The sequence below is a fragment of the Oncorhynchus mykiss genome, chromosome 4, assembly GCF_013265735.2.
Source record: "Oncorhynchus mykiss isolate Arlee chromosome 4, USDA_OmykA_1.1, whole genome shotgun sequence".
Classification (NCBI taxonomy): Eukaryota; Metazoa; Chordata; class Actinopteri; order Salmoniformes; family Salmonidae; genus Oncorhynchus; species Oncorhynchus mykiss.
The window spans coordinates 23606291-23632719 of NC_048568.1; the positions used below are offsets into that span (position 1 = coordinate 23606291).

Genomic DNA, 26429 nt, shown 5'->3' on the forward strand with positions numbered 1-26429 from the left:
AAATTTCTTGGGGGGGGGCTCAGGGAGAGTGTGGCAGAGTCAGGAGCCAGACCTGAGCCAACTCTCCCTGTTTATTGTGAGGAGCCAAGGAGGAGACCAGAACCAGAGCCGGTGTTGGAGGTGAGCGAAACAGAGACTGTGAAGGAGTTAATGGGGAAATTGGAGGAGAGAGAAATGAGGGAGTTGCTGTGTTGGTGTTTTAAACATGGAATTCGCCCGACGGAGCGTGTCGGGGATTTGATGGCACCTGGGTCAGCGCTCCATACTCGTCCTGAGGTGCGTGTTAGTCGGCTGGTGAAGATGGTGCCAGTCTCACGTACCAGGCCTCCTGTGCACCTCCCTAGCCTTGCACGTCCTGTGCCAGCACCGCTCTCAAGATCTCCAGTACGCCTTCACGGTCTAACCCATCCTGTGCCACCTCCACACCCCAGCCCTCCGGTAGCAGCTCCCCGCACCAGGCTTCCTGTGCGTGTCCTCGGCCCAGTACCACCAGTGCCAGCACCACGCATCAGGCCTACAGTGCGCCTCGCCTGTCCAGCGCTGTCGGAGCCCTCCTTCTCTTCAGCGCTGTCGGAGTCTCCCGCCTGTTTAGCGCTGTTAGAGCCTGCCTTCTCTACAGCGCTGCCGGAGTCTCCCGCCTGTTCAGAACTGCCAGTTAGCATAGAGCTGCCAGTTAGCATAGAGCTGCCAGTTAGCATAGAGCTGCCAGTTAGCATAGAGCTGCCAGTTAGCATAGAGCTGCCAGTTAGCATAGAGCTGCCAGTTAGCTTAGAGCTGCCAGTCTGCAAGGAGCTGCCAGTCTGCATGGAGCTGCCAGTCTGCATGGAGCTGCCAGTCTGCATGGAGCTGCCAGTCTGCAAGGAGCCGCCAGAGCTGCCAGTCTGCAGGATGCCGCCAAAGCTGCCAGTCTGCAAGGAGCCGCCAGAGCTGCCAGTCTGCAAGGAGCCGCCAGAGCTGCCAGTCTGCAAGGAGCCGCCAGAGCTGCCAGTCAGCATGGACCAGCCAGGGCCGCCAGTCAGCATGGAGCAGCCAGGGCCGCCAGTCAGCATGGAGCAGCCAGGGCCGCCAGTCAGCATGGAGCAGCCAGGGCCGCCAGTCAGCATGGAGCAGCCAGTCAGCATGGAGCAGCCAGTCAGCATGGAGCAGCCAGTCAGCATGGAGCAGCCAGAGCAGCCAGTCAGCATGGAGCAGCCAGAGCTGCCAGTCAGCATGGAGCAGCCAGTCAGCATGGAGCAGCCAGAGTTGCCAGTCAGCATGGAGCAGCCAGTCAGCATGGAGCAGCCAGAGTTGCCAGTCAGTATGGAGCAGCCAGTCAGCATGGAGCAGCCAGAGCTACCAGTCATCATGGAGCAGCCAGAGCAGTCTGCCAGCATGGAGCAGCCAGAGCTGTCAGTCAGCATGGAGCAGCCAGAGCAGCCAGTCTGTGTCGACCAGTCTCTTCCAGATCTGCCAGTCGTCGAGACTCTTCCAGATCTGCCAGTCGTCCAGACTCTTCCAGATCTGCCAGTCGACCAGACTCTTCCAGATCTGCCAGTCGACCAGACTCTTCCAGATCTGCCAGTCGACCAGACTCTTCCAGATCTGCCCGTCGTCCAGACTCTTCCAGATCTGCCCGTCGTCCAGACTCTTCCAGATCTGCCCGTCGTCCAGACTCTTCCAGATCTGCCCGTCGTCCAGACTCTTCCAGATCTGCCAGTCGTCCAGACTCTTCCAGATCTGCCAGTCGTCCAGACTCTTCCAGATCTGCCAGTCGACCAGACTCTTCCAGATCTGCCAGTCGACCAGACTCTTCCAGATCTGCCAGTCGACCAGACTCTTCCAGATCTGCCAGTCGTCCAGACTCTTCCAGATCTGCCAGTCGACCAGACTCTTCCAGATCTGCCAGTCGACCAGACTCTTCCAGATCTGCCAGTCGACCAGACTCTCCCAGATCTGCCAGTCGGCCAGATTCTCCCAGATCTGCCATTCGTCCAGATTCTCCCAGATCTGCCAGTCGTCCAGATTCTCCCAGATCTGCCAGTCGGCCAGATTCTCCCAGATCTGCCAGTCAGCCAGGATCTTCCGGATCCGCCAGTCAGCCAGGATCTTCCAGAACCGCCAGCCAGCCAGGATCTGCCGGATCTAACCACCTGCCTGAGCTTCTTCTCAGTGCTGAGCTTCTTCTCAGTGCTGAGCTTCCTCTCAGGGCTGAGCTACCCATCTGTCCCGAGTTACCTCAGTCACGAGCTGCCCCTCTGTCCCGAGCGGTCTTTAAGGAGGGTAACCGATCTAGGGACGCTAAGGAGGTGGACTAAAACTGTTATGGAGTGGGGTCCACGTCCAGCGCCAGAGCCGCCACCGCGGACAGATGCCCACCCACACCCTCCCTCATAGGTTTAAGTTGTGCGTCCGGAGTCCGCACCTTGGAGGGGGGGTACTGTCACGTTCTGACCATCATTCGTGTGTGTTTTCCTTGTTTTAGTGTTGGTCAGGACGTGAACTGGGTGGGCATTCTATGTTGGATGTCTTGTTTGTCTATTTCTATGTCTGGCCTGATATGGTTCTCAATCAGAGGCAGGTGTTAGTCATTGTCTCTGATTGGGAACCATATTTAGGTAGCCTGGGTTTCACTGTGTGTTTGTGGGTGATTGTTCCTGTCTATGTGTTTTCACCAGATAGGCTGTTTAGGTTTTCGTTACGTTTATTGTTTTTGTAGTGTTTGTGTTTAGTGTGTTTTTTTCATTAAACATGAATCGCAATCGACACGCTGCATTTTGGTCCGACTCTCCTTCTCATCAAGAAAACCGTTACATTACCTTTATAATGAGATGGGGTTTTACCTCGGCTCCTACCTTTATAATGAGATGGGGTTTTACCTCGGCTCCTACCTTTATAATGAGATGGGGTTTTACCTCGGCTCCCACCTTTATAATGAGATGTGGTTTTACCTCGGCTCCTACCTTTATAATGAGATGGGGGTTTTACCTCGGCTCCTACCTTTATAATGAGATAGGGTTTTACCTCAGCTCCCACCTTTATAATGAGATGGGGTTTTACCTCGGCTCCTACCTTTATAATGAGATGGGGTTTTACCTCGGCTCCTACCTTTATAATGAGATGGGGGTTTTACCTCGGCTCCTACCTTATAATGAGATGGGGTTTTACCTCGGCTCCTACCTTTATAATGAGATGGGGTTTTACCTCGGTTCCTACCTTTATAATGAGATGGGGTTTTACCTCGGTTCCTACCTTTATAATGAGATGGGGTTTTACCTCGGCTCCTACCTTTATAATGAGATGTGGTTTTACCTCGGCTCCTACCTTTATAATGAGATGGGGGTTTTACCTCGGCTCCCACCTTTATAATGAGATGCGGTTTTACCTCGGCTCCTACCTTTATAATGAGATGGGGGTTTTACCTCGGCTCCTACCTTTATAATGAGATGCGGTTTTACCTCGGCTCCTACCTTTATAATGAGATGGGGGTTTTACCTTGGCTCCCACCTTTATAATGAGATGGGGGTTTTACCTCGGCTCCTACCTTTATAATGAGATGCGGTTTTACCTCGGCTCCTACCTTTATAATGAGATGTGGTTTTACCTCGGCTCCAACCTTTATAATGAGATGGGGTTTTACCTCGGCTCCTACCTTTATAATGAGATGGGGTTTTACCTCGGCTCCCACCTTTATAATGAGATGTGGTTTTACCTCGGCTCCCACTTTTATAATGAGATGGGGGTTTTACCTCGGCTCCTACCTTTATAATGAGATGGGGGTTTTACCTCAGCTCCTACCTTTATAATGAGATGTGGTTTTACCTCGGCTCCTACCTTTATAATGAGATGGGGGTTTTACCTCGGCTCCTACCTTTATAATGAGATGGGGGTTTTACCTCGGCTCCTACCTTTATAATGAGATGTGGTTTTACCTCGGCTCCTACCTTTATAATGAGATGGTGGTTTTACCTCGGCTCCTACCTTTATAATGAGATGGGGTTTTACCTCGGCTCCTACCTTTATAATGAGATGGGGTTTTACCTCGGCTCTTACCTTTATAATGAGATGGGGTTTTACCTCGGCTCCTACCTTTATAATGAGATGGGGTTTTACCTCGGCTCCTACCTTTATAATGAGATGGGGTTTTACCTCGGCTCCCACCTTTATAATGAGATGTGGTTTTACCTCGGCTCCTACCTTTATAATGAGATGGGGGTTTTACCTCGGCTCCTACCTTTATAATGAGATAGGGTTTTACCTCAGCTCCCACCTTTATAATGAGATGGGGTTTTACCTCGGCTCCTACCTTTATAATGAGATGGGGTTTTACCTCGGCTCCTACCTTTATAATGAGATGGGGGTTTTACCTCGGCTCCTACCTTATAATGAGATGGGGTTTTACCTCGGCTCCTACCTTTATAATGAGATGGGGTTTTACCTCGGTTCCTACCTTTATAATGAGATGGGGTTTTACCTCGGTTCCTACCTTTATAATGAGATGGGGTTTTACCTCGGCTCCTACCTTTATAATGAGATGTGGTTTTACCTCGGCTCCTACCTTTATAATGAGATGGGGGTTTTACCTCGGCTCCCACCTTTATAATGAGATGCGGTTTTACCTCGGCTCCTACCTTTATAATGAGATGGGGGTTTTACCTCGGCTCCTACCTTTATAATGAGATGGGGGTTTTACCTCGGCTCCTACCTTTATAATGAGATGGGGGTTTTACCTTGGCTCCCACCTTTATAATGAGATGGGGGTTTTACCTCGGCTCCTACCTTTATAATGAGATGCGGTTTTACCTCGGCTCCTACCTTTATAATGAGATGTGGTTTTACCTCGGCTCCAACCTTTATAATGAGATGGGGTTTTACCTCGGCTCCTACCTTTATAATGAGATGGGGTTTTACCTCGGCTCCCACCTTTATAATGAGATGTGGTTTTACCTCGGCTCCCACTTTTATAATGAGATGGGGGTTTTACCTCGGCTCCTACCTTTATAATGAGATGGGGGTTTTACCTCAGCTCCTACCTTTATAATGAGATGTGGTTTTACCTCGGCTCCTACCTTTATAATGAGATGGGGGTTTTACCTCGGCTCCTACCTTTATAATGAGATGGGGGTTTTACCTCGGCTCCTACCTTTATAATGAGATGTGGTTTTACCTCGGCTCCTACCTTTATAATGAGATGGTGGTTTTACCTCGGCTCCTACCTTTATAATGAGATGGGGGTTTTACCTCGGCTCCTACCTTTATAATGAGATGGGGTTTTTTACCTCGGCTCCTACCTTTATAATGAGATAGGGTTTTACCTCGGCTCCCACCTTTATAATGAGATGGGGTTTTACCTCGGCTCCTACCTTTATAATGAGATGGGGTTTTACCTCGGCTCCTACCTTTATAATGAGATGGGGGTTTTACCTCGGCTCCTACCTTATAATGAGATGGGGTTTTACCTCGGCTCCTACCTTTATAATGAGATGGGGTTTTACCTCGGTTCCTACCTTTATAATGAGATGGGGTTTTACCTCGGCTCCTACCTTTATAATGAGATGTGGTTTTACCTCGGCTCCCACTTTTATAATGAGATGGGGGTTTTACCTCGGCTCCTACCTTTATAATGAGATGGGGGTTTTACCTCGGCTCCTACCTTTATAATGAGATGTGGTTTTACCTCGGCTACTACCTTTATAATGAGATGGGGGTTTTACCTCGGCTCCTACCTTTATAATGAGATGGGGGTTTTACCTCGGCTCCTACCTTTATAATGAGATGTGGTTTTACCTCGGCTCCTACCTTTATAATGAGATGGGGGTTTTACCTCGGCTCCTACCTTTATAATGAGATGGGGTTTTACCTCGGCTCCTACCTTTATAATGAGATGTGGTTTTACCTCGGCTCCTACCTTTATAATGAGATGGGGTTTTACCTCGGCTCCTACCTTTATAATGAGATGGGGTTTTACCTCGGCTCTTACCTTTATAATGAGATGGGGTTTTACCTCGGCTCCTACCTTTATAATGAGATGGGGTTTTACCTCGGCTCCTACCTTTATAATGAGATGGGGTTTTACCTCGGCTCCCACCTTTATAATGAGATGTGGTTTTACCTCGGCTCCTACCTTTATAATGAGATGGGGGTTTTACCTCGGCTCCTACCTTTATAATGAGATAGGGTTTTACCTCAGCTCCCACCTTTATAATGAGATGGGGTTTTACCTCGGCTCCTACCTTTATAATGAGATGGGGTTTTACCTCGGCTCCTACCTTTATAATGAGATGGGGGTTTTACCTCGGCTCCTACCTTATAATGAGATGGGGTTTTACCTCGGCTCCTACCTTTATAATGAGATGGGGTTTTACCTCGGTTCCTACCTTTATAATGAGATGGGGTTTTACCTCGGTTCCTACCTTTATAATGAGATGGGGTTTTACCTCGGCTCCTACCTTTATAATGAGATGTGGTTTTACCTCGGCTCCCACTTTTATAATGAGATGGGGGTTTTACCTCGGCTCCTACCTTTATAATGAGATGGGGGTTTTACCTCGGCTCCTACCTTTATAATGAGATGTGGTTTTACCTCGGCTCCTACCTTTATAATGAGATGGGGGTTTTTACCTCGGCTCCTACCTTTATAATGAGATGGGGTTTTACCTTGGCTCTTACCTTTATAATGAGATGGGGGTTTTACCTCGGCTCCTACCTTTATAATGAGATGTGGTTTTACCTCGGCTCTTACCTTTATAATGAGATGGGGTTTTACCTCGGCTCCTACCTTTATAATGAGATGGGGGTTTTACCTCGGCTCCTACCTTATAATGAGATGGGGTTTTACCTCGGCTCCTACCTTTATAATGAGATGGGGTTTTACCTCGGTTCCTACCTTTATAATGAGATGGGGTTTTACCTCGGTTCCTACCTTTATAATGAGATGGGGTTTTACCTCGGCTCCTACCTTTATAATGAGATGTGGTTTTACCTCGGCTCCCACTTTTATAATGAGATGGGGGTTTTACCTCGGCTCCTACCTTTATAATGAGATGGGGGTTTTACCTCGGCTCCTACCTTTATAATGAGATGTGGTTTTACCTCGGCTCCTACCTTTATAATGAGATGGGGGTTTTACCTCGGCTCCTACCTTTATAATGAGATGGGGTTTTACCTTGGCTCTTACCTTTATAATGAGATGGGGGTTTTACCTCGGCTCCTACCTTTATAATGAGATGTGGTTTTACCTCGGCTCTTACCTTTATAATGAGATGGGGGTTTTACCTCGGCTCCTACCTTCATAATGAGATGTGGTTTTACCTCGGCTCCTACCTTTATAATGAGATGGGGGTTTTACCTCGGCTCCTACCTTTATAATGAGATGGGGTTTTACCCCGGCTCCTACCTTTATAATGAGATGGGGTTTAAAAGCATAGTCGAGGGCTGGAAGTAGGGAGGGAGAGCGGGAGGAATCTGAGAGGTGTTTAGTATCATGTCCAGTTTTCTACCTCTCCCAGGCTGTTCAAAACACGTGATCCATAAAAGTTTTCTTGGGTGCGTGAGATTGAGTTTAAAAAAAAAAACATTACACTACTTACTGTATAACCAACCAACCTGGCTTTTATGTAGCATTTTATGTAGAACTGGTTTTACTGGGTGTGTCCACATGCCAATCTGGGTTTTATACAAGCATATATATATATATATATATATATATATATATATATATATATATATATATATATATATATATAATCAACAAAAACGTTTCTTCCTCTCACTGTCAACTACATTTATTTTCAGCAAACTTAACATGTGTAAGTATTTGTATGAACATAACAAGATTCAACAACTGCGACATAAACTGAACAAGTTCCACAGACATGTGACTAACACAACTGGAATAATGTGTCCCTTAACAAAGGGGGGGTCAAAATCAAAAGTAACAGTCAGTATCTGGTGTGGCCACCAGCTGCATTAAGTACTGCAGTGCATCTCCTCCTCATGGACTGCACCAGTTCCCGGACCTTTCTGGGGGGAATGGCTCTAGCCCTAGATCCAACAGGTCCCAGACGTGCTCAATGGGATTGAGATCCGGGCTCTTCGCTGGCCATGACAGAACACTGACATTCCTGTCTTGCAGTATGGCTGGTGGCATTGTCATGCTGGAGGGTCATGTCAGGATGAGCTTGCAGGAAGGGTACCACATGAGGGAGGAGGATGTCTTCCCTGTATTGCACAGCGTTGAGATTGCCTGCAATGACAACAAACTCAGTCCGATGATGCTGTGACACACGGCCCCAGACCATGACGGACCCTCCACCTCCAAATCAATCCCGCTCCAGAGTACAGGCCTCGGTGTAACGCTCATTCCTTCGACGATAAACATGAATCCGACCATCGCCCCTGGTGAGACAAAACCGTGACTCGTCAGTGAAGAGAACTTTTTGCCAGTCCTGTCTGGTCCAGCGACGGCAGGTTTGTGCCCATAGGCGATGTTGTTGTCGGTGATGTCTGGTGAGGACCTGCCTTACAACAGGCCTACAGTCCAGCCTCAGCCTCAAGCCCCCAGTCCAGCCTCTGTCCCCAATCGGCTGAGTGTCTGAGCACGGATGGAGCGATTGTGCGTTCCTGGTGTAACTCGGGAAGTTGCTGTTATCATCCTGTACCTGCCCCGCAGGTGTAATGTTCGGATGTACCGATCCTGTGCAGGTGTTACACGTGGTGTGCCACTGCGAGGACGATCAGCTGTCCCCCCTGTCTCCCTGTAGCGCTGCCTTCGTCGTCTCACCGTACGGACATTGCAATTCATTGCCTTGGCCACATCTGCAGTCCTCATGCCTCCTTGCAGCATGCCTAAGGCACGTTCACGCAGATGAGCAGGGACCCTGGGCATCTTTCTTTTGGTGTTTTTCAGAGTTTATATATAATGACTTGCATTCCAGATAACTAGATGATAGACCTAGAGGGTTATGAGCCTTGTTCAGTTGAGACGTGGCAGAGCTGTCACATCTGATCCAGGATCTGTAAATGGACGCGTGTGGAGTAGTGACACATTTGACACAGCAGAGGATGAATACGAGGATACATGTGACTCTCGCTGTCTCTCTTCACCATGTGTATAGCTCTACTCCTGTCCCCTGTAATACATACTGACCTCACTGCATTCTACAGGAACCTGCTTTGGCTTACACCTGCTCTCCAAGGGCAAGGAGTGGGGGATAGATATGTTGAGAAATGGAGGGAAGGAGAAAGCAAGTAGAAAGATGGAAGGAGAGATGGGGGGGTGGCAGATACAGCGGAAGGGGAGGGGGGAGCCCCCATATTAGGCAGCATGCCTGTGGTGAAAGTTAAGGTTAGTACTCGTGTTCAGAAGGAAGGTCAGAGGTCATGGTGGTCAGTCTGTTAGGCTGCTGTTGAAGATGGTATTGTCATGCCTGTCCAGGAGAGATGAGAGGATTTTCCACCTCACTCCTCTCGCTTCTCAATCTTTTTCTCTCTTGAGTTCCTCTTCTTCCTCCAATACCGCTGTCTCATTTCCTTTAAGGCCTACCCATTCTCCAGTCTATACTGTCTACTATTTTCCATGACGCTCTGATTTTCTCCTGTTAACCTCTCTATTGTACGTGGAACGGTAGCGTCCCATCTGGCCAACATCCAGTGAAATTGCAGAGCGCGAAATTCAAACTACAGAATTTTAAATTCCTGAAAATACACATGCAATATGGCAAATTAAAGCTTGACTTCTTGTTAATCCAGTCATGGTGTCAGATTTCAAAAAGGCTTTACGGCGGAAGCAAACCATGCGATTATCTGAGGGCACACCCCATCAAACAAACACAGACAATCATATTTCATCCCGCCAGGCGCGACACAAAACTCAGAAATAACGATATAATTCATGCCTTACCTTTGAAGAGCTTCTTCTGTTGGCACTCCAATATGTCCCATAAACATCACAAATTGTCCTTTTGTTCGATTAATTCCGTCGTTATATCTCCAAAATGTCCATTTATTTGGCGCGTTTGATCCAGAAAAACACCGGTTCCAACTTGCGCAACATGACTACAAAATATCTAATAAGTTACCTGTAATCTTTGTCCAAACATTTCAAACAACTTTCCTAATACAACTTTAGGTATTTTTTTTACGTAAATAATCGATAAATTTAAGACGGGATAAACTGCATTCAATAGCGGATAAAAACAAAGTGGATCGAGCTTTCAGGTCACGCGCCCCAACCACAACAGTACACGTCACTCAACCCTCGTTCTGAACAGGGCTACTTCTTAATTTCTCAAAGGAAAAACATCAACCAATTTCTAAAGACTGTTGACATCCAGTGGAAGCGATAGGAAGCAAGTGCCTTAGAAATCTAGATCTCCATAGAAAACTAATTGAAAAGAGTGACCTCAAAAAAATTAATTCCTGGATGGTTTGCCCTCGGGGTTTCGCCTGTCAAATACAGTGCCTTGCGAAAGTATTCGGCCCCCTTGAACTTTGCGACCTTTTGCCACATTTCAGGCTTCAAACATAAAGATATAAAACTGTATTTTTTTGTGAAGAATCAACAACAAGTGGGACACAATCATGAACTGGAACGACATTTATTGGATATTTCAAACTTTTTTAACAAATCAAAAACGGAAAAATTGGGCGTGCAAAATTATTCAGCCCCTTTACTTTCAGTGCAGCAAACTCTCTCCAGAAGTTCAGTGAGGATCTCTGAATGATCCAATGTTGACCTAAATGACTAATGATGATAAATACAATCCACCTGTGTGTGTGTAATCAAGTCTCCGTATAAATGCACCTGCACTGTGATAGTCTCAGAGGTCCGTTAAAAGCGCAGAGAGCATCATGAAGAACAAGGAACACACCAGGCAGGTCCGAGATACTGTTTAAAGCCGGATTTGGATACAAAAAGATTTCCCAAGCTTTAAACATCCCAAGGAGCACTGTGCAAGCGATAACATTGAAATGGAAGGAGTATCAGACCACTGCAAATCTACCAAGACCTGGCCGTCCCTCTAAACTTTCAGCTCATACAAGGACAAGACTGATCAGAGATGCAGCCAAGAGGCCCATGATCACTCTGGATGAACTGCAGAGATCTACAGCTGAGGTGGGAGACTCTGTCCATAGGACAACAATCAGTCGTATATTGCACAAATCTGGCCTTTATGGAAGAGTGGCAAGACGAAAGCCATTTCTTAAAGATATCCATAAAAAGTGTAGTTTAAAGTTTGCCACAAGCCACCTGGGAGACACACCAAACATGTGGAAGAAGGTGCTCTGGTCAGATGAAACCAAAATTGAACTTTTTGGCAACAATGCAAAACATTATGTTTGGCGTAAAAGCAACACAGCTGAACACACCATCCCCACTGTCAAACATGGTGGTGGCAGCATCATGGTTTGGGCCTGCTTTTCTTCAGCAGGGACAGGGGAGATGGTTAAAATTGATGGGAAGATGGATGGAGCCAAATACAGGACCATTCTGGAAGAAAACCTGATGGAGTCTGCAAAAGACCTGTGACTGGGACGGAGATTTGTCTTCCAACAAGACAATGATCCAAAACATAAAGCAAAATCTACAATGGAATGGTTCAATAATAAACATATCCAGGTGTTAGAATGGCCAAGTCAAAGTCCAGACCTGAATCCAATCGAGAATCTGTGGAAAGAACTGAAAACTGCTGTTCACAAATGCTCTCCATCCAACCTCACTGAGCTCGAGCTGTTTTGCAAGGAGGAATGGGAAAAAATGTCAGTCTCTCGATGTGCAAAACTGATAGAGACATACCCCAAGCGACTTACAGCTGTAATCGCAGCAAAAGGTGGCGCTACAAAGTATTAACTTAAGGGGGCTGAATAATTTTGCACGCCCAATTTTTCAGTTTTTGATTTGTTAAAAAAGTTTGAAATATCCAATAAATGTCGTTCCGCTTCATGATTGTGTCCCACTTGTTGTTGATTCTTCACAAAAAAATACAGTTTTATATCTTTATGTTTGAAGCCTGAAATGTGGCAAAAGGTCGCAAAGTTCAAGGGGGCCGAATACTTTCGCAAGGCACTGTAAGTTATGTTATATTCACAGACATCATTCAAACAGTTTTAGAAACTTCAGAGTGTTTCTAGCAAATACTACCAATTATATGCATATCCTAGCTTCTAGGCCTGAGTAGCAGGCAGTTTACTTTGGGCACATCAATCATCCAAACTTCCGAATACTGCCCCCTACCCCAAAGAAGTTAAAGCTGTTTTGTCCTTGTTGTGTTTTAAGGAGCTGGACGCTTTTCTGTTACACAGGTTCTGGCCAAATCTGGATTGGGTGAGAGAGAGATTGGGGGTCAGGGTTGGATGGATGGAGAGAGAGGTTGGCAGGGATGGATTGAGAGAAATTACAGAAGAGAAAAATGTGTTCATTAAAATTGTTAATGTTGCCCTCATGTCACAGATGCTCCCCTCCCTTCATCATTCCATACAAACAGATAACTAAACCCAATACAAACTGTGAGATAGAGGGAGTAGTACCCTGGTCCCCGGCCTCCACCCTTTCTATCAAAATACCACCAAAATACCAACACCTCCTCCTAGACCATTAAGAGTGCTCCGTGTGGCCTCCAAGCCACCACCCAATTTAGATAGTACACACTCAACCACATACGTTTAAACACGCACACACACACGTATAAACCCCTTGGGATGGAGACTAATAAAACTCTTCCTTTATGGCGTCTCCTAACCCCCTGTATTTAGAGCATTCATTAAAATGTTATTTCTGTGGCCAGCACAGTGTGCAGCTCCACTTACTGTGGAATGGAGGTTGGCACTAGGGCTGTTACGGTGAACGTATTACCGCCACACCGGCGGTCACGATTTATGATGGCATTCAAATTCCTGGTGACAGTTTAGTCACTTTAAATAGGCTTCTCTAACCTTTATGCTGCTGATGGTCATTAGTAGCCTACCAAACTTGCTAAGTGCCTGGTACTTCGCACTCTATTGTCCCTCTAATCACTCTGACGTCAATGCAAATGTAATCAAAAATCTAATCTAACACTTCATGAGAGCCCATGAGCTCATGTTGCACAACATTTCTATAGGCTATGCAATTGCGTGATAAAACACCAGTGATGGCCTCTATTAAAAAGAGGAGGATCCCATCAGCTTTCTATAGGCTAGGCCTACTATATTTATTTCTAAACGTTCCTAATATTAAGCACAGTGCTTCTATTTTAAAACAGGAGTACAGCCTACCTTACTGGCGTGAAAATGAACCACAGGAAAAGCATCTTCCATTTGCTATTTAAGTGCATAGATTACATGTATTTTTTCTCGCTGCCCCTGTTCCGAGACAGGTGCATAATAATGATCCATTCTAAATCCTAACTTATGTCATATATGATGTAGTATATGTGAAGACAACATTAAATTGGGAATAGTCTGATGGGTGACATTATTAGCCTGTCACTTGTGAATGATGCCCAGCTTGTGTGCAGTAAGAAACAGTGCATGCTGTTTTTTTGCGATCTTTTTCAAATCGTAGTCGCACACCTTATGTAGCCTAGCCCATAGGCCTATATGTTTTAATAAGGTCAGTATCACACCTCATGTAGCCTAGCCCATAGGCCTATATGTTTTAATAAGGTCAGTATCACACCTTATGTAGCCTAGCCCATAGGCCTATATGTTTTAATAAGGTCAGTATCACACCTCATGTAGCCTAGCCCATAGGCCTATATGTTTTAATAAGGTCAGTATCACACCTCATGTAGCCTAGCCCATAGGCCTATATGTTTTAATAAGGTCAGTATCACACCTTATGTAGCCTAGCCCATAGGCCTATATGTTTTAATAAGGTCAGTATCACACCTCATGTAGCCTAGCCCATAGGCCTATATGTTTTAATAAGGTCAGTATCACACCTCATGTAGCCTAGCCCATAGGCCTATATGTTTTAATAAGGTCAGTATCACACCTCATGTAGCCTAGCCCATAGGCCTATATGTTTTAATAAGGTCAGTATCACACCTCATGTAGCCTAGCCCATAGGCCTATATGTTTTAATAAGGTCATTATCACACCTCATGTAGCCTAGCCCATAGGCCTATATGTTTTAATAAGGTCAGTATCACACCTCATGTAGCCTAGCCCATAGGCCTATATGTTTTAATAAGGTCAGTATCACACCTCATGTAGCCTAGCCCATAGGCCTATATGTTTTAATAAGGTCAGTATCACACCTCATGTAGCCGAGCCCATAGGCCTATATGTTTTAATAAGGTCATTATCACACCTCATGTAGCCTAGCCCATAGGCCTATATGTTTTAATAAGGTCAGTATCACACCTCATGTAGCCTAGCCCATAGGCCTATATGTTTTAATAAGGTCAGTATCACACCTCATGTAGCCTAGCCCATAGGCCTATATGTTTTAATAAGGTCAGTATCACACCTCATGTAGCCTAGCCCATAGGCCTATATGTTTTAATAAGGTCAGTATCACACCTTATGTAGCCGAGCCCATAGGCCTATATGTTTTAATAAGGTCAGTATCACACCTTATGTAGCCTAGCCCATAGGCCTATATGTTTTAATAAGGTCAGTATCACACCTTATGTAGCCGAGCCCATAGGCCTATATTTTTTAATAAGGTCAGTATCACACCTTATGTAGCCTAGCCCATAGGCCTATATTTTTTAATAAGGTCAGTATCACACCTCATGTAGCCTAGCCCATAGGCCTATATTTTTTAATAAGGTCAGTATCACACCTCATGTAGCCTAGCCCATAGGCCTATATTTTTTAATAAGGTCAGTATCACACCTCATGTAGCCTAGCCCATAGGCCTATATTTTTTAATAAGGTCAGTATCACACCTCATGTAGCCTAGCCCATAGGCCTATATGTTTTAATAAGGTCAGTATCACACCTCATGTAGCCTAGCCCATAGGCCTATATTTTTTAATAAGGTCAGTATCACACCTTATGTAGCCAAGCCCATAGGCCTATATTTTTTAATAAGGTCAGTATCACACCTTATGTAGCCTAGCCCATAGGCCTATATTTTTTAATAAGGTCAGTATCACACCTTATGTAGCCGAGCCCATAGGCCTATATTTTTTTATTAGGTTTGTATCACAACTAAAGTGGCCAAACAACTTCTTAAAATTAAGCACATTAATCCACTTTACAACAAGTGAAGAGTCTATGTGGCATCCATATGCAGTGTGTGAGTTTCAAGTTTGGGGAAGATCATTTTCACCATAAAAATGCACCTTCATAATAAAATAATTACATGCATAATCACATTTGCAGTCACTTTTGAGAATGGTGTTTTCCCGCTATTTGATTGCATTTTGGAACATTTAGGCTTATAGCCTACTGCTGTGTGCATTTCTGCACTTCTAATGTGAAGAAATAGCCTAATAGTTTATCAACATGTTAAGCTAAACGTTCTGATCTGTTGCGTCTGTCATGTATTGTCATGTTGTGTCTTGTTTCTGTCCTTTCTCTTCACCCTGTCTCCCCCTGCTGGTCGTTTTAGGTTACCTTTTCTCCCCCTCTTTTCCCCCAGCTGTTCCTTGTCTCCTCCTAACTACCTCGTCACCCCTTTTCCCACCTGTTCCCTTTTTCCCTCTGATTAGTCCTCTATATCTCTCTCTGTTTTTGTTCCTGTCCTTGTCGGATTCTTGTTTGTGTGTCTCATGCCTGAACCAGACTATCATCGTGTTTGCTGCAACCTTGTCCTGTCCTGTCGGAATCTGCCTGTCCATCTGAGCCCACGTGTGTTCATCATTAAAGAAACTCTGTTTTGTTAAATCGCTTTTGGGTCCTCATTCACGCACCTGACAGAAGAATCCGACCAAGAATGGACCCAGCGACTTCGGATCCTCTCCACTCAGCCGTCGAGATCCAGGGAGCGATGCTAGGCAGACACGAGCAGGAATTGTCTGCTGCTCGACATGCCGTTGAGACCCTGGCCACCCAAGTCTCCAACCTCACAGAACAGGTTCACCATCTCCGCCTCGATCCACCGGCCACTTCCAGGGCTTTCGAATCTCCGGAGCCCAGAATCAATAACCCGCCGTGTTACTCTGGGGAGCCCACTGAATGCCGCTCGTTCCTCACCCAGTGTGATATTGTGTTTTCTCTCCAGCCCAACACTTACGCCAGGAGCACTGCTCGTGTCGCCTACGTCATATCTCTCCTTACTGGACGGGCTCGTGAGTGGGGCACGGCAATCTGGGAGGCAAGGGCTGAGTGTACTAACCAGTATCAGGACTTTAAGGAGGAGATGATACGGGTTTTTGATCGATCTGTTTTTGGGGAGGAGGCTTCCAGGGCCCTGTCTTCCCTATGTCAAGGTAATCGATCCATAACAGACTACTCTATTGAGTTTCGCACTCTTGCTGCCTCCAGTGGCTGGAACGAGCCGGCTTTGCTCGCTCGTTTTCTGGAGGGTCTCCGCGCAGAGGTAAAGGATGAGATTCTCTCCCGGGAGGTTCCTTCCAGCGTGGATTCCTTGATTGAACTCGCTATTCGCATTGAGCGACGGGTTGATCTTCGTCACCGAGCTCGTGGAAAGGAGCTCGCGTTCTCCGTTGCCCCCCTCTCCGCATCACTACCATCTTCCTCTGCCGGCTCGGGAGCTGAGCCTATGCAGCTGGGAGGTATCCGCATCTCGACTAAGGAGAGGGAACGGAGAATCACCAACCGCCTCTGTCTCTATTGCGGTACTGCTGGTCATTTTGTCACTTCATGTCCAGTAAAAGCCAGAGCTCATCAGTAAGCGGAGGGCTACTGGTGAGCGCTACTACTCCTGTCTCTCCTTCAAGATCCTGCACTACCTTGTCGGTCCATCTACGCTGGACTGGTTCGTCAGCTTCCTGCAGTGCCTTAATAGACTCTGGGGCGGAGGGCTGTTTTATGGACGAGACCTGGGCTCGGGAACATGACATTCCTCTCAGACAGTTAAGGGAGTCCACGGCCTTGTTCGCCCTGGATGGTAGTCCTCTCCCCAGGATTCAGCGTGAGACGCTACCTTTAACCCTCACTGTTTCTGGTAATCATAGCGAAACCATTTCTTTTTAAATTTTTCGTTCACCTTTTACACCTGTTGTTTTGGGCCATCCCTGGCTAGTTTGTCATAATCCTTCCATTAATTGGTCTAGTAATTCTATCCTCTCCTGGAACGTCTCTTGTCATGTGAAATGTTTAATGTCTGCTATCCCTCCTGTTTCCTCTGTCTCTTCTTCACAGGAGGAGCCTGGTGATTTGACAGGGGTGCCGGAGGAATATCACGATCTGCGCACGGTGTTCAGTCGGTCCAGGGCCACCTCTCTTCCTCCACACCGGTCGTATGATTGTAGTATTGATCTCCTTCCGGGAACCACTCCCCCCCGGGGTAGACTATACTCTCTGTCGGCTCCCGAACGTAAGGCTCTCGAAGATTATTTGTCTGTAGCTCTTGCCGCCGGTACCATAGTCCCCTCCTCCTCTCCCGCCGGAGCGGGGTTCTTTTTTGTTAAGAAGAAGGACGGGTCCCTGCGCCCCTGCATAGATTATCGAGGGCTGAATGACATAACAGTGAAGAATCGTTATCCGCTTCCTCTTATGTCTTCAGCCTTCGAGATCCTGCAGGGAGCCAGGTTTTTCACTAAGTTGGACCTTCGTAACGCTTACCATCTCGTGCGCATCAGGGAGGGGGACGAGTGGAAGACGGCGTTTAACACTCCGTTAGGGCACTTTGAATACCGGGTTCTTCCTTTCGGCCTCGCTAACGCTCCAGCTGTCTTTCAGGCATTAGTCAATGATGTCCTGAGAGACATGCTGAACATCTTTGTTTTCGTTTACCTTGACGACATCCTGATTTTTTCACCGTCACTCCAGATTCATGTTCAGCACGTTCGACGTGTCCTCCAGCGCCTTTTAGAGAATTGTCTTTTTGTGAAGGCTGAGAAGTGCTCTTTTCATGCCTCCTCCGTCACATTTCTCGGTTCTGTTATTTCCGCTGAAGGCATTAAGATGGATCCCGCTAAGGTCCAAGCTGTCATTGATTGGCCCGTCCCTAAGTCACGCGTCGAGCTGCAGCGCTTTCTCGGCTTCGCGAACTTCTATCGTCGTTTCATCCGTAATTTCGGTCAGGTGGCAGCTCCTCTCACAGCCCTTACTTCTGTCAAGACGTGCTTTAAGTGGTCCGTTTCCGCCCAGGGAGCTTTTGATCTCCTCAAGAATCGTTTTACATCCGCACCTATCCTTGTTACACCTGACGTCACTAGACAGTTCGTTGTCGAGGTTGACGCGTCAGAGGTGGGCGTGGGAGCCATTCTTTCTCAGCGCTCCCTCTCTGACGACAAGGTCCACCCTTGCGCGTATTTTTCTCATCGCCTGTCGCCGTCGGAACGTAACTATGATGTGGGAAACCGCGAACTGCTCGCCATCCGCTTAGCCCTAGGCGAATGGCGACAGTGGTTGGAGGGGGCGACCGTTCCTTTTGTCGTTTGGACTGACCATAGGAACCTTGAGTACATCCGTTCTGCCAAACGACTTAATGCGCGTCAGGCGCGCTGGGCGCTGTTTTTCGCTCGTTTCGAGTTCGTGATTTCTTATCGTCCGGGCTCTAAGAACACCAAGCCTGATGCTTTATCTCGTCTCTTCAGTTCTTCAGTAGCCTCCACTGACCCCGAGGGGATTCTCCCTGAGGGGCGTGTTGTCGGGTTGACTGTCTGGGGAATTGAGAGGCAGGTAAAGCAAGCACTCACTCAAACTCCGTCGCCGCGCGCTTGTCCTAGGAACCTTCTTTTCGTTCCCGTTCCTACTCGTCTGGCCGTTCTTCAGTGGGCTCACTCTGCCAAGTTAGCCGGCCACCCTGGCGTTCGGGGTACGCTTGCTTCCATTCGCCAGCGTTTTTGGTGGCCCACCCGGGAGCATGACACGCGTCGCTTCGTGGCTGCTTGTTCGGTCTGCGCGCAGACTAAGTCCGGTAACTCCCCTCCTGCCGGCCGTCTCAGGCCGCTTCCCATTCCCTCTCGACCGTGGTCTCACATCGCCTTAGATTTTGTCACCGGACTGCCTTCGTCAGCGGGGAAGACTGTTATTCTTACGGTTGTCGACAGGTTCTCTAAGGCGGCTCATTTTATTCCCCTTGCTAAGCTTCCTTCTGCTAAAGAGACGGCACAAATCATCATCGAGAATGTTTTCAGAATTCATGGCCTTCCGTCAGACGTCGTTTCGGACAGAGGTCCGCAATTCACGTCTCAATTTTGGAGGGAGTTTTGCCGTTTGATTGGGGCTTCCGTCAGTCTCTCTTCCGGCTTTCACCCCCAGTCTAACGGTCAAGCAGAACGGGCCAATCAGACTATTGGTCGCATCTTACGCAGTCTTTCTTTTCGCAACCCTGCGTCTTGGTCAGAACAGCTCCCCTGGGCAGAATACGCCCACAACTCGCTTCCTTCGTCTGCGACCGGGCTATCTCCTTTTCAGAGTAGCCTCGGGTACCAGCCTCCGCTGTTCTCATCTCAGTTCGCCGAGTCCAGCGTCCCCTCCGCTCAGGCTTTTGTCCAACGTTGCGAGCGCACCTGGAAGAGGGTCAGGTCTGCACTTTGCCGTTATAGGACGCAGACTGTGAGGGCTGCTAATAAGCGTAGAACTAAGAGTCCTAGATATTGTCGCGGTCAGAGAGTTTGGCTCTCCACTCAGAACCTTCCCCTTAAGACGGCTTCTCGCAAGTTGACCCCGCGGTTCATTGGTCCGTTCCGTATTTCTCAGGTCATTAATCCTGTCGCAGTTCGACTTCTTCTTCCGCGATACCTTCGTCGCGTCCACCCGGTCTTCCATGTCTCCTGTATCAAGCCCGTTCTTCGCGCCCCCGCTCGTCTCCCCCCCCCCCCCCCCCCATCCTTGTCGAGGGCGCACCCATCTACAGGGTCCGTAGGATTTTGGACATGCGTCCTCGGGGCCGTGGTCATCAGTACCTAGTAGATTGGGAGGGGTACGGTCCTGAGGAGAGGAGTTGGGTTCCCTCTCGGGACGTGCTGGACCGTGCGCTGATCGGGGATTTCCTCCGTTGCCGCCAGGTTTCCTCCTCGAGTGCGCCAGGAGGCGCTCGGTGAGTGGGGGGGTACTGTCATGTATTGTCATGTTGTGTCTTGTTTCTGTCCTTTCTCTTCACCCTGTCTCCCCCTGCTGGTCGTTTTAGGTTACCTTTTCTCCCCCTCTTTTCCCCCAGCTGTTCCTTGTCTCCTCCTAACTACCTCGTCACCCCTTTTCCCACCTGTTCCCTTTTTCCCTCTGATTAGTCCTCTATATCTCTCTCTGTTTTTGTTCCTGTCCTTGTCGGATTCTTGTTTGTGTGTCTCATGCCTGAACCAGACTATCATCGTGTTTGCTGCAACCTTGTCCTGTCCTGTCGGAATCTGCCTGTCCATCTGAGCCCACGTGTGTTCATCATTAAAGAAACTCTGTTTTGTTAAATCGCTTTTGGGTCCTCATTCACGCACCTGACAGCGTCAGACACATTGCTTTTAAACTTTTTTTTTATGCTAGTGGTTATATTAATTTGGGATCTATCGCTTTTCACAATTGTCCCAGACTATGCTTGAATATTTATTTCTCTCACGGAATAGAATAGGTCAACATTTGTACTATGAGGGATAGTATATTGACATAGGCTAGTGCTTTTGATTTTCGTTTGGCCTAAATCTTGTCTGCTAAATGAACTAGTGTCACCCACAGCCATATGGCATAGCCATATCAGGGCCTAACATAACGACAACTCAGAGTACGCTATTATTTTCTTCTGAAATAGACTACATTTTCTTCATATCATGCTTCTTTAGACCTGTCTACAATAAATTATGAATTTATTGTGATAGTGTAGGCTATATTACATGGATTTATTAGACTTTTTAAAATGTAGATGTTCCAAAGGTCTGCATCAGTGGCTTGTAGGCTAACGCTTGGAAGCCAGGGGATGCTAAATGTGTTTATGTTAATTAACAGTCAATTACCGTGAGACCGGCAGTCTCATAGTATATTTTGCTTGACAAAATGTCATGACCGCCACAGCCCTCGTTGGCACTACCTGATTTTTAAATTCCTGAATAAGAAGTTAGTCACTTTCTAAGATGGAATTGACTCCAACACTGTGTAATGCACAGCCATGGTCATTTCACTGCAGGCGTAGGCTATTTGGTGACTTTCTGAAGATTTACACATGTACTGTATGTTGTGTAATGGTCGCATATATTAATGGCATGCGCTCTCCACTGATGTCTGGTTACCAGGCAACCAGACCCCGGTGCTCTCATCACCAAGACACCTACCCAGAGTCATGCCAATGGTTTCTCACTGCCACAGGGTGGGTGTGTGTGGTTTAAGAGAAGTATGTTTCTGTACTTATACCAGCCAACGTTCCAGTCCTTTCCCTCCGTTACTCTCCTCTTCCCTCCATCTCTCAGCTGTCCCTGTGGTGTGTATGTGTGGAATGTTCCGACCGGGCCAGAGAGGGAGTAGGGCTTCACAACAACATGTTGGGGGTCACCAGCTAGCATTCCTCTAAGCATCATTACACCCCCTGATGGTGCATGTGTTTGCATGCAGGACCCACCAACATGATACTACTCTATAACTTAGCTGCTATCGTCTGGAAGCTGACCCACTGACTGAGACGGTAACGTAGCTGCTAGCGTCTGGAAGCTGACCCACTGACTGAGACGGTAACGTAGCTGCTAGCGTCTGGAAGCTGACCCACTGACTGAGACGGTAATGTAGCTGCTAGCGTCTGGAAGCTGACCCACTGACTGAGACGGTAACGTAGCTGCTAGTGTCTGGAATCTGACCCACTGACTGAGACTGTAATGTAGCTGCTAGCGTCTGGAAGCTGACCCACTGACTGAGACGGTAACGTAGCTGCTAGCGTCTGGAAGCTGACCCACTGACTGAGACGGTAATGTAGCTGCTAGCGTCTGGAAGCTGACCCACTGACTGAGACGGTAATGTAGCTGCTAGCGTCTGGAAGCTGACCCACTGACTGAGACGGTAACGTAGCTGCTAGTGTCTGGAAGCTGACCCACTGACTGAGACGGTAATGTAGCTGCTAGCGTCTGGAAGCTGACCCACTGACAGACGGTAACGTAGCTGCTAGCGTCTGGAAGCTGACCCACTGACAGAAGGTAACGTAGCTGCTAGCGTCTGGAAGCTGACCCACTGACTGAGACGGTAACGTAGCTGCTAGCGTCTGGAAGCTGACCCACTGACTGAGACGGTAATGTAGCTGCTAGCGTCTGGAAGCTGACCCACTGACTGAGACGGTAACATAGCTGCTAGTGTCTGGAATCTGACCCACTGACTGAGACTGTAATGTAGCTGCTAGCGTCTGGAAGCTGACCCACTGACTGAGACGGTAATGTAGCTGCTAGCGTCTGGAAGCTGACCCACTGACTGAGACGGATATTCAATATTTTTTGTGCTAATGTATTTCCTCCACTCTCCTGGTTCAAAATTTGATTTGTTCAGTAACTGTTCAGTGGTTTTTAAAATTCTATATGGGTGGGGGGGTTTCAGTTCAGATTTTGGGGAATGTCTGTTTGGGGGAGGGGGTCAGGGGTTGAAGCAGGAATAAAGTTGACCTTTATACACCGACCTTTCACCTCCCTTGGGGGTCAAACAGCACTTTGCTTAAAACAGCTCTCTGTGTTTTAGAGGTGAAATCAATACTCTCCTCAATGATCTCTCAGCCTATACACAAACACTTCAGTTAGCATCACTTAACCTATAGGACACCTAGGCTGAACACAGTTATCCCAGAGCTCATTTGAGCCCATTGAATCTCCTTTTCACAGTGCTCTGCTCAGCTGCTCTGGACTAGTGGACACTAAAAAAGTGTTTGTAGTTCACTCCCATTCAGAAATAGAGGCTAGGTAGAGTAGAATAGGTTTGTATCTGAACTTCCACAGGCCTGTGTATTTCTTTAGTATGCATCGGTACACTTTCAAGACATCCATCTTTTATCCTTCCATCCCTTCATCCCAGCGCTGTGGGAGAGCAGGGCTGGTTAATTATTAAAGGAGTGTGACTGGCCTTTGGTTTCACCGACAGGGACAAAGGTTCACACAGACTCAGCGAGCAATGTGTGTGTGTGTGTGTGTGTGTGTGTGTGTGTGTGTGTGTGTGTGTGTGTGTGTGTGTGTGTGTGTGTGTGTGTGTGTGTGAGAGTGTGTGGGCCAGAGAGAAAGGAGGTGGTGTTATTGCTAGTGTTTTATCAGGTAAACCAGGACCCAATCGTGTAGCACGCAGCAAACTGCCAGGGATTAGTTGTCCCAGGTCAGTCAATATGTGCACATCAGAAGTGCCGGCACCATAGATTTTTGTCACTGTGGGAAAATGAAAAGGGAAGCAAGGACAGAGGGGAGGAGGGGTAACATTACGTGGTGTTATCTATCTCTCTGAGAGTTAGTACAGGGTAGGCTGGGACAACCCGACAATGGAGTTGCATGGAGAAGACACCCCACGAGGGTTGGCAAAGGTTTGTGTGTCCTAGGAGGGCGGTACCGCAGTGAGGGCTGTGACTGGGGGATTCAGTTACTCCATGGAGAGAAGAACAACTCTGCCTCGCCCTTCTCCTGGGAGCCCATTGTGGTGTTGGAGGAACAGTGTGGGTACCTTGGAGGGAGAAGAAGGGCCCTTGAACCGCCTCATACACACCCCGGCTCTGTGGTTTGTTTGTGGTCCCTCCTTGGTAGTCACACAACAAAAACTACTGGGAGGTGTGGCTTTCCCACCCATGTGTGACCACAAACAACCCTCCATGATGCCTCTCTTACTTGTCAGCTTACACTAATATCCTGTAAAGACAGGCCACTGTGGACAGGGTTGATAAATGATGCTATGTCAGCCAGGATGTCAAGCTCCAAAATGCACCTGTTGTTTTTCTGTACCTTCTCTGTTTCTTCTCTGCTTCTGTTGTTTGTGTCTTTAGGGCACTGTGCACACTATCTGTTCAACCTGTTTGGTTGATGGTAAGACTGTGTTTCTGTGAGCTACATGCCCTAGACTCTAGACCTCAGGGGACAACACAGACAGAGAGGGAGGGAGAGAACTGGAAAGAGGAGAGCGGTGGATGAAAGGAGTGGAGAGGTGGAGAGCCCTCCCTCCAGCCCCTGTGGTTGCCATGCCGGCGAGCGAGGGGAGGGCCACAGATCAGAGATCAAAGTGGAGTGAGGGAGGGAAAGAAGGAGAGAGGGATGGGCCTTCTCGTGTTTCAGCCGAGTGGCTGGGGTTGGGTGTAATTCTAACCCCACAAACACACAGCGTCCCAGCCCTTCAGAACACACATGGTACATACACAGAAGGACTACCAGTGGAGCAGAACGTCTGGATGACCCTTGCCGTCTCACACAGTAACTCCTGACAGTTCGCCTAGCTAGCCTTTGTCCACCCTTTCCCCCTCTCTCTCTGTCTGTGTGGGCAGCAGGTGAGTGAATCCCTCGGTCTGTCTCGCTCCCTCCTTTCCCTCTCTCTCTGTCTGTGTGGGCAGCAGGTGAGTGAATCCCTCGGTCTGTCTCGCTCCCTCCTTTCCCTCTCTCTCTGTCTGTGTGGCCATGTGGGAGTAGAACAGATAAGAGGTCTCAACGGGTTGCAACTGTTCTTAGAAATCGCTCTCTCGCCACCTGAGCTACTCTCTCCATGCCTGATGAATGTAAATATAGCAGACCAAGATGCCAAGGAGTGTGTTGACGCCACACACACACCTTATTGTGCCACCCCTGACCTGGAGAAGAAGAAGAGCGAGTGACTACACACAATCCTCTGGAACCCACATGCAGTGACATCACTTCTTGTGGAGTGGCGTGAGTCAGCGTATGACGTGCGACAGAAGGTCTCTGTGAGTGTGTGTGTTTTAAGCAAATCAGCCTGGGACCTGGGAATGGATTGGAGGATGCTGAAACGGCATAACCCTTCGTCTGCTGGCAGTCGTGTCAGCTGTTATAAACAGATCAACTGAAACACTGATAAACCACTGGAGGACCGTTGGCTTGTTGTGATTTAAACCCAAACGTGACCAGGAAGTGTCGCCCTGCCCTGTTACACCCCAGAGGAATACCTTCGTCTTTACCAGCGTGTGTGTGTGTGTGTGTGTGTTGGAGAGCAGGAGCGGTGATTTTCCAGATCGCTGGATTGCCTAATTGTCACTTTGGATTTGGGAAGCGCGCCCTGGATTTTGAAACACAAAGGACGAGAGTAAGGGAGGAGTTTATCTTGTTTGGCTCAATGATAGAAGAATGAAATGGAGCAAATTTGTTGAGATATGATTGGGAAGTGGGACTGTGGAACTACCGGAGAAGAAGACAGCAGGACTAAACTGTCATGTCAAATGACATTTTACTGTCACATATAGGGAAATTGACTTTGAATTGGATTGTTCCTTCTACAGCTCCACTTTGGATGTGGGACTTTTGATTCAGTCTCTATTTTTGGTTCTTTTCAAAGTATTTTTTGTTGTCTCCCAGAGTGAGGATGAGGAGGGACAGGAGTTCTGGGTCTTTCCGTAAGGATCGGAAGGAGAAGCCCGGGGGTCTCTCCAGAGCTCTTAGCTGGCTGAGTGTATCCTCTCTATCTAGACAGACCCGACGCATCTTCCGCAGCCAGTCAGAGCTGCACACACACTTCCACACACATTCCCGCTCACACACACACCTGCACCCAGGGGAGGCAGAAGATGAAGAAGACTGGGTGTATGAGCCGCAGCATCGCACAAGAACAGGTGAGACCTGAAGGGTGGCAAACCATCCGCCACGTTGGCACCAATATCTGGACATGACAAGTCTTAAATGACATGGTGGAAACCTGTCCAGTCCTTTCACATATCAGTGGCCACTGGCCAACATCCCCAGTCTGTTTGTATGTAGTCTGCATCTCTCTACTTTGACTCTACCTCATTTGAATAGATTTCCATTATCTCCCTCTGTCTTCCTCTGTACTAGCATCAGGAAGTGAAGGAGAGAGTTGTTTACAAGTGGAGACAGAGAAGTGGGCCACTGTCTTCTTACGGCCCATTATTGCCTGCCTCTTTGCCACAGGTGGTCAAAGTGCAGTGTGTGTGTGTGTGCGTGCGGGTTGGTTCTTCTATCCTTGTAAAGTCCCCACAAGGATAGTAAAACAAGGGAGAAAAAAGGCTATTTTAAGCTAGAGGTTAGGGTTACAATTTAAGTTTAGGGCTAGAATTAGGGTAAAGGTTTAGGGTTACGGGTTAGGGGTAGGTTTATGGTTAGGAAAAAAGTAATTTTTAATGGAAATACATTTAAGGTCCCCACAAGGATAGAAGATCTAAACATGTGTGATAGTATTGTGACTTTCCGGAAGTGGGTGATCTCATAGGCTGGTGATGTCATAGGCTGGTGGTGATCTGAGCGCGTGGTTCTGTGCCAGGGAGGGAGAGAGAGAGACTTTGTGAG

The 26429-nt window shown here is 47.6% G+C and overlaps 1 protein-coding gene across 3 annotated transcripts in view; it reads left to right on the top strand.

The window, feature by feature from the left end:
- Positions 1-26429, top strand: part of nhsl1b (NHS-like 1b) — a 177218-nt gene that overhangs the window by 63842 nt on the left and 86947 nt on the right. For 2 of the 3 annotated variants that reach the window (XM_036975965.1, XM_036975969.1), the window contains exon 1: positions 24944-25738. The exons of the other annotated variant lie outside the window; for it this stretch is intronic. In XM_036975965.1, coding sequence (XP_036831860.1) covers positions 25492-25738 — 247 coding nt within the window. In that variant the 5' untranslated portion in view covers positions 24944-25491. Of the gene's footprint in view, positions 1-24943; positions 25739-26429 lie in introns of those variants that run through there. 3 annotated transcript variants of the gene reach the window in all.